At 40.3% G+C, this 12,393-nt stretch overlaps 1 protein-coding gene across 16 annotated transcripts in view; it reads right to left on the bottom strand.

Moving 5' to 3' along the window:
* The window catches only part of sorbs1 (sorbin and SH3 domain containing 1), a 48,247-nt gene that overhangs the window by 24,582 nt on the left and 11,272 nt on the right, over positions 1 to 12,393 (bottom strand). For 7 of the 16 annotated variants that reach the window (XM_032509899.1, XM_032509913.1, XM_032509915.1 and 4 more), the window contains exons 2-13: positions 9,657 to 9,699; positions 9,324 to 9,410; positions 8,828 to 8,944; positions 7,948 to 8,054; positions 7,655 to 7,796; positions 7,372 to 7,401; positions 5,814 to 5,956; positions 5,366 to 5,426; positions 5,141 to 5,215; positions 3,111 to 3,146; positions 2,812 to 2,914; positions 1,572 to 1,686 (exon numbers count right to left, since the gene is read on the bottom strand). In XM_032509899.1, the coding sequence (XP_032365790.1) occupies positions 1,572 to 1,686; positions 2,812 to 2,914; positions 3,111 to 3,146; positions 5,141 to 5,215; positions 5,366 to 5,426; positions 5,814 to 5,956; positions 7,372 to 7,401; positions 7,655 to 7,796; positions 7,948 to 8,054; positions 8,828 to 8,944; positions 9,324 to 9,357 (963 nt within the window). In that variant the 5' untranslated portion in view covers positions 9,358 to 9,410; positions 9,657 to 9,699. Of the gene's footprint in view, positions 1 to 1,571; positions 1,687 to 2,811; positions 2,915 to 3,110; positions 3,147 to 5,140; positions 5,216 to 5,365; positions 5,427 to 5,813; positions 5,957 to 7,371; positions 7,402 to 7,654; positions 7,797 to 7,947; positions 8,055 to 8,827; positions 8,945 to 9,323; positions 9,414 to 9,656; positions 9,700 to 12,393 lie in introns of all 16 variants that reach the window. The other 9 variants (XM_032509902.1, XM_032509904.1, XM_032509905.1 and 6 more) reach the window with 7 other exon arrangements.

The following is a 12,393-nucleotide window of genomic DNA, read 5'->3' as shown; positions in this document are numbered from 1 at the left end:
TTGGTGTCTTCTTGTCACTGTGAGGTTGCCAGGCAACCAACTGAGACTCCGGCCAAGTAATATTCTGGCACAAAAGTCATACCTGTCATTTTCACAATTTAGTTTTTTGTGATAAAAACGATATTAAACGTGTCAGTTATTGAGCTTCAGAGGTGTTTCGTCCTATTTCTACTGTATATTTAATGGTCAAATATTAGAGTGGTATCAATCTACTCATTAGACTTTTAACAAGAAAGCAGATAAGCGTATTCCCAAACATGTCAAACTGTTCCTTTAATACAACACCCACATACACATATTCACATTGAAAAAGTTACAGGTCACTGTAATTGTTTGTCCTATACATACTGTTACTATCCTTCCACTATAGCTCTGCAAGCAAACACTGTCCAATTAAATACAAAGAAGGAATTCTGTACCAAAAAAGACTCAACCTTTGGTAGATAGTCATTTGATAAGACTGCTAAAGCCTCTTAGCCCCGACTGAACTTTTGAAAGCAATTGGTTTGCTATTGGCTTGGCCAGTATATCGACAAGAGTTTAGCCACCAAAACCAACCATTTTAATGCAAAACCCATGTGCCCATAAGAACATTGATTAGTATGGGCATATGGGTATTGCATATTAAAAATAAAACATTACCAAGTCCATTACCCAAAAAGTGATGTTATTCAATGGGAACTACTTTTCATTTTATTCTATCTAATCAGCAGACACATCCCAACAACGTCCAACAGAACATGCAATCTTTTGAAGATGTAATATATATATATATATATATATATATATATATATATATATATATATAATATATATATTTGTGGCCTCTGGGATCGGAGCCAGATCTTGGCTAAGGACATCTACTAGCTTGATGTAACCGAGCATCAGACAAACAAAAATTATATAATCAACTAACTACTTATTCTCAATACTGATCACCTCCATGTCCTCTATTACGTAAAAGGGAATTATAAAAGACCTGAGAAATCTAAATGCAAAATGTATGTGTTCTCATTTTGGTTCAAATTTGAGCTACTGCTCATTATCTATTAAATGTAAAAAAAAGAGAAAAAGAAAGAAAAAAAGCTCATCCTCAAAAGACAGCCCTCAAGGACACTAAATAATTCCGCACCATTTGATTCAGCACAAACTGCTACAGCTAGAGAGGGTAGGGTAGAGAACATTACACTTCCTCTTTAGAAAACCCACACAGGATCCATGTATTGTGTCTGTGCTGGGATCCTCTCACACCGAGCTGATTCGGCCCAATAACCTTAAATCGAAGACAGGAAGACAATGTCTATCCTTGAAAGTGATACACCCCCGCTGCCAAGCAGGATCATCTGTCACCGCAACAGGACACCCTTTAGGAATGTGGTGCACATGGTAATTCAGGCTACACATACGTCGCCAGCCAAGCTGTTAGTGAAGCTGCCACCCGGGAGGTTAGATACAGAGGTGGTGGGTAGGGGTGTGCATGGTGGGTGGAGTGGGGGACAGCTTACACGACATGCACACAGAGAGAAGGAGAGAGAGAAAGAGAGACACACACAGGCAGACGGCTAGCATACCGTTCTATCCAGCTTCAGCACCGACGACTTCCCCGGCTCATACTCAAAGATGCTCTTGGGCTCGGCGCGGTACTTCCTGGTGTCTACCTTTTTATCCGGGGGCTCCCACTCGCTCCTGTGAAGAGGCGGGTGTCATGGAGGGGTGGGGTGTGGGATAAAAAGGAGCCAATCCTTATCAAGTAGTCTCCATGGCAACCAGCATAGGCTAGGATTTTTTTTTCTTAATTCAAAAATGACGTCCGCCCTCATTATCCCTGCTCTCTCTCCTGCCTCTCTGCTTCTAATGATAATATGACAGAAAATCCAATTCACTCAGTAATTCGATAAGGTAAACAAGATTGGACCCTGTGACAAAAAACAGAGTGCAGCGTTTCCTGGTAGAATTTCATACCAATCTTACAGCTACTCTCCCACCACAGAAAACACACACAGAACAAATTCTTACTGAGCATCAACAACATCAAGTGTTGTTTTCAAAAATGGACAAAGACGTGTTTAGCAAAGCTGCCCTTCCTACATTGCCCCCAGTCCCCGACCTGTCATCTGCAGCTCTAGTGGGCAACAAATTATACTCCATCACCTGTCCTCCTTCATCACTCTATCACTCATTTATCTGAGAGCAGATCATCTTGTCTCAGTGCACCCCTTTGTGTGTAGGGTTGATAATAAACACACCCACACACACACACACACACACACACACACACACACACACACACACACACACACACACACACACACACACACACACAACACACACACACACACCCACACACACACACACACACACACACACACACACACAGTCCCACCAGTACAAACTGGGAGACACTAGTGGAAGCCACTAGGGTCAAAATATTATATTTGCAGATTTTTAAAATGATCAAAGTCAGGATAATTGATTTTTTTTTTGCCCTTCTGTGAACAATTATGTTTGGTTAAGTTTACTAGCACTGTATGTAAATAAAGACTAATCCTTTTCTGGAAGTGACTTTAACGTCATACTGTGAGACACATTTAAGGACATTTATTGCAGCCATGGTTTTCTATCACAAAACCATTTGTTTGAGAAACAGACAGAACTAGGATTTCCCTAATCAGAATTATATTTATGGTGAGTTATATCATTTTTTATATCTTGGCATTTATCATTTTAACAAACATGAACAGTGCTGTGCTTTTGTGTTAAATATCAAAGTGAATGTTATCAGGAGGGTTGGAGCAGATGGAGGACACTGACCTTTTGGCAGAGGGTTTGAGAGAAGAGGACCGCGTTGGCACAGGCATTGACCGGCCTCTTGAATCGACCTCAGCGTCACTTTTTGAGCGTGGCACTGCTCTCACTGAAAACAGGCACATCGACAAACATCAACAGCCTGATACTCAACTGCATTAATGCACCAACTGAAATGTTACCAATGTTTAAGTTTAAATCAAGTATGCTGCATGTCGGGTGCATCTTAGAGGAATTGCAATAAATACTGAAAATAAATGATTAACAGTTTTGTAATTCCATGAAAGCCCAATTCCAAAACTCACCATCTTCCAAATAACCAAAGGGAGTGGGTCCATCATCTGAAAAAGCGGCACACCAAACATCTTTTATTACAACATGTATCTACCTATGCTCTGTTCTTGAAAAGTAATGAAAATAGCCCAAAACTAAATAATTCAGAAGGCATTTAAAACACTCCTTACAGGTTCACCCAACACTATCAAAGTATGTCAAATCAAAGCACTTTACAGGAAGCATTACTGAGCTAAAAAGGGATGCAAGCGTCGATGAGCATCAAGGCTCTGAATAAGTAATGCACTGTAAAGCAAAAAGGCCATGACTTCCACTATCAGAATTGTCTATTGTCTATATACTTTACATGGTGTAACTAAAGACAAAAATACAAATACAAAAATCATGTCTTCTTTGCTATGGCTGACAGAAATCTAAAGAAATCTAAACTTAACCTTAACCATCTACAAAACATTGATCAAGGACGCGTGTTAGGAGCAGTACACAGTCTGAAGGTCAGGGACTGTTTTTTTAAGATTATTTTTTGGGCATTTTTCAGGCCTTTATTTAGACAGGACTGATGAAGACATGAAAGGGGAGAGAGAGAGAGAGAGAGAGAGAGAGAGAGAGAGAGAGAGAATGACATGCAGCAAAGTACTGAGAGACTCTACATGACAGTACAGTCCATAGCCTCGGTGCAGGACTGCAGCAGCATCTAGTGGCTACAATAGTGCACTGCATCATAACACTGATCATGCCATGTGTATGATGATGATGACATTTATGAATAATGAAATATATAACAAAAATAAATCAACTGTCTGAAGCTTATTGGTAGGTTAACAGCAAAAGGTTAAAAGTCATGAGTAATTGTTACAATTTGTTAAGTAAAAGAAGAATGAAACTACAAGGGTTCGTGCATCATTCTTGTCAACACGTCAATATCAATGTATCAACCAGCTCACCAGGTTTAAATTAAGATTTTAAAGGCCCAGTCCGTTTTCAGAAGGGAAAGTGTATTGACAAATTAGTCAACTAGTCAATTGCAACTTAGTGGCAATTCCATAAAGTTGGAAGACTTGCAAGTGACAGATTTCTAAATAATAGTCAAAACGAAGAAGAAACTGAGATATTCAGACTTTTTCTCCCTAGTATCAGTTCCAAAAACACTAGCTACTAAATTTGCCATAATGGAACTCTTTTTTTAAATGCCATGCCCCCAGTTTGTATTGAAGAGTTCTTTAAAAAATGTGAAGTCTCTAAGCCCTATCTAACATAACCACAATGACATCACCAGTGTTACTACTCAGGACGCATAAACTGACCTTCATTTGTAAAGTTGTTGGACTTCCCTGCTTTAATATGCTTTTCTTTAAAACATCAAAAGTATTACATATCTACAGCCAGTCAATTAATGAAAGAGTGTGTGTGTAATTGTATGTGCTATAGGGGGGCTAGCCTTTTATTTAATTCACAGATTGTTTAATTTTTTTTTGTACCACTCCGACCATAGGCATTTGTCACAGTCAACGTTTTGACTGGCCATGGAAGGCAAAGCACAGGTGTCACTATTAACATTAAGGACGGCTATGTTCTATTAAAGTGTCCCAGTGAGTCATGACAGTGTGTCAGCGAGCCAGCATGCACAATACAGGGCCCTGAAACTGAAGTAGCTAAGTGGAATTCAGCCAGGATTTATTTTATCATGTACATACATATGTACATATCTTCTGTAAAAAGAAAGAAAAAAAAGGCCTATTAAATCCATAACGCTTACTGATCTTGAAAATGTACCATGGGCAGCAAAACCAAGTTAGATCAGGAAATCTGCACGAAACCTGCAGTGCATTTTAAACTAACAGAAATAGCGGCTCTATGGTATGGATCTGACGTCGGAAAAGATAAGGTAAAAGCCTTTCAAATACTTTGAGCATCTTAGAGGTATGTGGTTTTGTACTTGTCACAGGGCCAAGTATGACAGGTTAAACACAGCTGAAGTATTTGAAAGGGCCCAGGATGGCTGCAGGTCAGTAAAGCCAACAAAGTCACTACCATCGGATACCTTTTGATTTCATCTGAATGTCATAGGTCTCGGGGAAAATGTACGTGGGGCGGTAAGGGTTTTCCTCAATAGGCTCTGAGCACAGTGATGGAGAGACAGAGCACAGCGTGACACAACATACAAAACACATATAGAAACACACAGGGCTTGGACACCAACAGAGAAACATGATAGGAAAAACTGACCAGACCTGGAAAGCACAGGAAATGAGGATTTTTCTCTTACCAGGTATTCTGTGTATCTGTTTGAACATTGTCTTGTACCAGTCTTTGGACTTGTCAGTGTTCTGAAATTGTAAGATGTTAAATGAATAGGTGAGGACGACAGACAAATATATCAACATTATGTTTTCCAGCACCAGCCCTGGTGATGTTCAAGTGTAACATTAACGGTGGCTGCATTCCATTGTTACTGTCATTAGTCACAACTGTTATACACCTGCTATGAAAAGTCAAAATATCTCTTGTGAGAATGGTTTACTGCTAATGAAAATAATAATACAATTAATAATAATACAACAACATACTATGTTACAATAAAGAAAAGTAATGGGCTTTATATAAATGCTATTTACTGCAACAACAAAGACCCATGTCTTATATGAACAAAACACTCATTAAACATCTGGAGTGAGTAGATTTGTATTCATTTAACAGAAGGTTTTGTTGCTCACCCGTACAGGCACAATGGGCTTGTTGAGAGGACTGAGCACAGGGGAGTACAGTGATAGCCGCAGCCTCTTCCAGTCCATATCAGGGACTGGACTGACCGATTCTCTCCCTGGATCAGGGCTTTTGTCCCTTTCTGGGGTTGGGTCTGTAACAAAATAAATGAAAAACCCTGTAAGCCAGACAAAACTCAAAGTTCACATCACATTTCACTAGAAACTGTCTAGTAAAATAAAATTAAAGTATTGCATTGAAATACATGACAAAATATATAGATATTGCAGTAAATGGTAGACGGCATTATAAGAAACAACAGAAATCAGTGTTGGTGTACTGTACAGTATGTAGGACTTGAGTTGCTTAGTATGTGTTTCCTCCACATGTAGAATTTATGCGTAGCGTATGTCTTATGCTTCATGCTGTGCACCAAATATTTTCTGCACCGCTGATGATCACATCAAGATTTTATACCTATAATTCACCAACTGTTCCATTTTACATCACAGTTTTTCGTTTTGTACCACACAGTAACAAAGAGTGAGTGAAATGATTATAATATAACTAATGTCAACACTCGGGGAGAAGTAAATGTAGCAAGACTTGCCAAGGCATGATACACCTGACAAATATTGGAAACATTTATTTGGTGCAAAATATATAAATATATATAATTTTCTTTTTTTATTTCTATGATATGAATGCTTACTAAGTGCCACCAAAGTGGATTCCTACAATGGTCATGGTAAGGGTTGGGATTAGGTAAGTATTCATAATAAATCAGGCGTTGTGCGGCAGTGTGGGAGTGTCAGTTAAATCTTACTCCATCGTGTTTTGTCTGATCGCCAGTAGGTTACATGACAGTGTGACATTGCATTTCTCCAATAATTTCTTTCAACTTTTCACTGCAGGCCAATGCTTTTTTCCGGCATACCCTGGTCCCCCACCACATCAGCCGAAAAGCACTACCCACATTAAAATCAATGATAGGACTTGGGTTTCTGGGGTTTGTAAATGCATCCTAAGAACATTGCAATTATATTCTTTTGTAATTTCCCCTTCTTGTTTTCTCACTTTATGGCAGTAAAGGCATTTGATGAAACAAACTGCTGACCCAGCAGTAAACTTTGTAGAATGTGACACTTTGCCCCGAAGAATAAGATGTGTAAGGTATCAAGTAAGTAGAAGACAGCGTAAAAATCTCAATCATGGTCACCTTTATGTTGTACTGATGCTATGCAGGCAACAGACATGAAATTGCAGGAAAATATACGGAAAATAACTTGTAGCCAAGATGTTTTTATAAAGTCTGGTACATTTTTGTTCAACAAATGAACATCACCAATATTTTCAACACTTTGACGCATCAAACATAACTCATTCACTTCATCAGGCTTGTGGCGGACAAATTTAGCCTGCTGTGTCCTGGCAGTAGGAGGGTGACAGATGCTTCAGTCGAAGAACAGAAAATATTGCTCTGTAATAAAACTTGGGATTGTTGCTGGCTAAGTCTAAGAAATAAAACATACATTACAAAAATATGTTAGACATCACCAAGATGCATACCTTCAAAATGAGAAAGATGCTTTTGCTGCTCTGTTTTGAGAGAAAGACAGACAAGGACAGTACAGTGAAATGTGACAACAGTAAGCAATGATGCAAAAGTGAAAAAGCACAGTGGTGTGTGACACAGAGCAAGACAAGGCTAATGGATCACAGACAGCTGAGACCTAAGAGCACCATCAAGCTTGGCTGATAAAATGCCACACAGGCATGTCATGGTCATAATAAGCTTTTGGTAACTCTTCCTGATTCCCGTCATCCCCAACTCCCAGACCGGCGTGCTCACCTCTGTTGTGTTGCAGCAGGACTATGGTGGGGTTAACTGTGCTAGTGCAAGGATAAACAGAGCTGGAGGTCGACGTGAAACAGTTCTGAATGTCAGCGGAGGATGGGCCCTGGTTTTCTTTGATGCTCTCTGGTGAATTGGCCTGAGCATAACAGAAAATACTCAAATTTCTCAGGTTTCCTTTCACAGAATTCACAAGACCTAAAATACAGGGATCACCCAGTTCTCATAATTGTAAAACCACAAACAGCCAAACAAAGATCCTGTGTTAAATAGGCTGGAAGTAAACGTACCTGGCACTGAGTGTTGTTTACAGGAGGTAAATCAGCTGTGATGTTGCTGCCTCCCTCAGCCAATCCTGCTTTAGAGCTGTCTCCATTAATCTGGCTCGTCCAGCCACCTACAAAGAGTCCAAAACTCTCTCAGTTTGGCAGCCAGCGCAGCAAGAATAAAATCACTGAGGATGATACTAAAAAGTACACTATTTCAGAGAGCGTAAACTATAAGAACTATTTGCTGATCAAATAAATCTCCATTTCATTCCACAGGGCGTGAATGCTTTCCTTTTCATGCACAGAGAAATGTTGATATGTCCAGGAAAGGAGAAAAAAAAAAAAGATTCTCCCACAATCTCTGAACTTTGTCATCAGAACAAAGCGCCCATTCAGAGAGCTGCAAAGGCTGTTTGTTCCAATGGCCTTTATATTCAAGCTCTACAACAATTAAAGCATCTCCCCAAAAGCCTTGGCCAGCCTCCAGTCCTAGTCCAATGTGCTCAACGTAACAAACAAGCCCACAGTCCAGGCGCCCTGCTCCAAAGTGCAGTGGGCAGGTCGCAACAAAAAAGCTCTTTGACACTCACAGGAAAATATGAGCAATTGCCCTTTATCTCAGCTCCGCGTGTGCACGCCGAATGAGCATACACTTCAAAAGTTAAGGATTTATATAATCCTGACATCAAAACAAAATTCAAAAAGGCATGTCAGGAATTTTTACAACTAAAGAACATGATGAAATGCTTTTTAAATAACAGCAAAGCTCACATTGTCTGTCTACATTCTACGGTGACGTATCCTGTTTTCACATAGCCATGCAACTATTGCTGTCCTCTAAATATTTTTTCATCATTTGGAGAGTTGTTATGAAGCAGCTGTGGCATTCACGGTGACTTACATGCCGTTGTGATGACATTTGGCTCGCCGCTGATGCAGCCCTCATCATCTATGTGGACGAGGGTGGCCCTTAGAGTCACGACTCCTTTCCCTTTGCACACTCTGCTCGGGTCCAAATCTGAAAAAGTTCAAAATAAGAATATCATTTCCACAGCTCTTCATCATTCAAGGCATAGCAGTCTTACATTTGGAGTTAACAGGCAGAATTCCTGCTTCAGAGCACCTGGGAATCTAAGTTATTGCTACCGTGTGCCCCAAATGACCAAAATAGAACTCACTGTAACTATCACAATCTAAACCAGGCCATCACATTAATATCCTCCTATCCAGTAAAACGTATTGCCATGATCACACTGTCAGAGCTGGAAGTAGAGAAGTTGGATTAGTAAAGTGGCTATTAAAGTGACTGATTGTTGACAAGTAATGAGTTTTAAGAGTTTCTTTTTAAGTATGAGGTTGTCCCACTGAAAGATTGATGAGGCGGAGGGATACGTCACCTGCGGCAGGAATCAGGTCAGGAGAGCCTTTCATTGTTGTCAAAGGCGTGATCCTGACAGCGCAGACCGTCCGAGGACCTGATGGGACTTCAACACACACACACAAACACACAGACACTTTATTTTCATGTGGCTGAAATTTTGTCAAAAGATACTAGTTACTCACAAGTAAATGCAAAAAGATAATGATACATTCTGTATAATAAAAAAGGCTTCAAATGAAAATGTGTATGTGTGTGAATATGACTTGAATGTTTGCATGCTACACCAGCATCCACTTATTAAACCAAAAGCATTGTAACTCAGTGATACTTTCAAAGTGAAACGACTTACTGGGAGTTGAGCTCAGTCTTACGCTGCCCCCTTCTGGAGAGCCCTGGAAGAGAAACACAGGGACACATTAATAGCCTGAAGATTTACAAAGATGCTTGGTACAGTAACAAAATGCAGCAAGGACAATTGCATGTCATGTTTGTATGAATACAGTTACAAAAGTCTCATATTATGCTAATTTTCAGGTTCATACTTTATTTGATTAATTCAATTCAATGAGATGATTGAGAATGACTTTTAAGCTCAGATTGTCCACAAGGTATCTTGGTGACCTGGCGTTGTTAGATTAGACCAGCAGTCTTATAACAGTAACAGACCAGGACTAGATTTAAAATTAAATTAAAAATAAGGAAGAAGAACAAAACTGCCAAACTACATGTCATAAGCTCAGTATATAATGTACACAGTACAGGCCAAAGATTTGGTTACACCTTCTCATTCAATGCGTTTCCTTTATTTTCATGACTATTTACATTGTAGATTCTCATTGAAGGCATCAAAACTATGAATGAACACATATGGAATTATGTACTTAACAAAAAAGTGTGAAATAACGCTTAAATAGGTCTTATATATTAGATTTCTCAAAGTAGCCACCAAGTCAAGTTGATACACAGCCAACGGCGCTATTGGACAACTGTTAGGATTAATATAATGGCAAGAACCAACCAGCTAAGTAAAGAGAAAAAAGTGGCCATCATTACTTTAAGAAATGATGGTCAGTTGGTCCTGAAAATTGCAAAAAACTTTGAATGTGTCCCCAAGTGCAGTCACAAAAACCATCAAGCGCTACAATGAAACTGGCTCACATGAGGACCGCCCCAGGAAAGTAAGACCAAGAGTCACCTCTGCTGCTGAGGATAAGTTCATCTGAGTCACCAGCCTCAGAAATCACAAGTTCACAGCAGCTCAGATTAGAGACCAGATGAATGCCACACAGAGTTCTAGCAGCAGACACATCTCTAAGATGACATCTGTTAAGATGAGATTGTGTGAATCAGGCCTTCATGGTCAGATAGCAGCTAGGAAACCACTGCTAAGGAGAGGCAACAAACAGAAGAGATTTGTTTGGGCGAAGAAACTCAAGGAATGGACATTAGCCCAAAGGAAATCTGTGATTTGGTCTGATGAGTCCAAGTTTGAGATCTTTGGTTCCAACCGCCGTGCCTTTGTGCAACGCAGAAAAGGTGACCAGATGGATTCTACATTCCTGGTTCCCACCTTGAAGCATGGAGGAGGAGGTGTGATGGTGTGGGGGTGCTTTGCTGGTGACACTGTTAGGTACTTATTCAAAATTGAAGGCATACTGAACTAGCATGGCTTCCACAGCATCCTGCAGCAGCATGCCATCCCATCCGGTTTGCGTTTAGTTGGACCATCATTTATTTTTCAACAAGACAATGACCCCAAACACACCTCCAGGCTGTGTAAGGGCTATTTGACCAAGAAGGAGAATGATGGAATGCTGCGCCTCCAGTCACCGGACCTGAACCCAATTGAGATGGTTTGGGGTGAGCTGGACCGCAGAGTGAAGGCAAAAGGGCCAACAAGTGCTAAGTATCTCTGGAAACTCCTTCAAGACTGTTGGGAAACCATTTCAGGTAACTACTTCTTGAAGCTCATCAAGAGAATGCCAAGAGTGTGCAAAGCAGTAATCAGAGCAAAGGGTGACTACTTTGAAGAAACTAGAATATAAGACATGTTTCAGTTATTTCACATTTTTTTGTTAAGTACATAATTCCACATGTGTTCATTCATAGTTTTGATGCCTTCAGTGAGAATCTGCAATGTAAAAAGTCATGAAAACAAAGGAAACGCATTGAATGAGAAGGTGTTACCAAACTTTTGGACTGTACTATACACTCACCTATAGGATTATTAGGAACACCATACTAATACTGTGTTTGACCCCCGTTTGCCGTCAGAGCTGCCTTAATTCTACGTGGCATTGATTCAACAAGGTGCTGAAAGCATTCTTTTGAAATGTTGGCCCATATTGATAGGATAGCATCTTGCAGTTGATGGAGAATTGTGGGATGCACATCCAGGGCACGAAGCTCCCGTTCCACCACATCCTAAAGATGCTCTATTGGGTTGAGATCTGGTGACTGTGGGGGCCATTTTAGTACAGTGAACTCATTGTCATGTTCAAGAAACCAATTTGAAATGATTCGAGCTTTGTGACATGGTGCATTATCCTGCTGGAAGTACCCATCAGAGGATGGGTACATGGTGGCCATAAAGGGATGGACATGGTCAGAAACAATGCTCAGGAAGGCCGTGGCATTTAAACGATGCCCAATTGGCACAAAGGGGGCTAAAGTGTGCCAAGAAAACATCCCCACACCATTACACCACCACCACCAACCTGCACAGTGGTAACAAGGCATGATGGATCCATGTTCTCATTCTGTTTACACCAAATTCTGACTCTACCATCTGAATGTCTCAACAGAATTCGAGACTCATCAGACCAGGCAAAACTTTTCCAGTCTTCAACTGTCCAATTTTGGTGAGCTCTTGCAAATTGTAGCCTCTTTTTCCTATTTGTAGTGGAGATGAGTGGTACCCGGTGGCGTCTTCTGCTGATGTAGCCCATCCGTCTCAAGGTTGTGCATGTTGTGGCTTCACAAATGCTTTGCTGCATACCTTGGTTGTAACGAGTGGTTATTTCAGTCAAAGTTGCTCATCTATCAGCTCGAATCAGTTGGCCCATTCTCCTCTGACCTCTAGCATC

This window comes from Etheostoma spectabile, unplaced genomic scaffold (assembly GCF_008692095.1).
Source record: "Etheostoma spectabile isolate EspeVRDwgs_2016 unplaced genomic scaffold, UIUC_Espe_1.0 scaffold00019044, whole genome shotgun sequence".
Lineage (NCBI taxonomy): Eukaryota > Metazoa > Chordata > Actinopteri > Perciformes > Percidae > Etheostoma > Etheostoma spectabile.
Note: the sequence above shows the minus strand (reverse complement) of the source record. Positions and strands in the feature narration are given on the sequence as shown.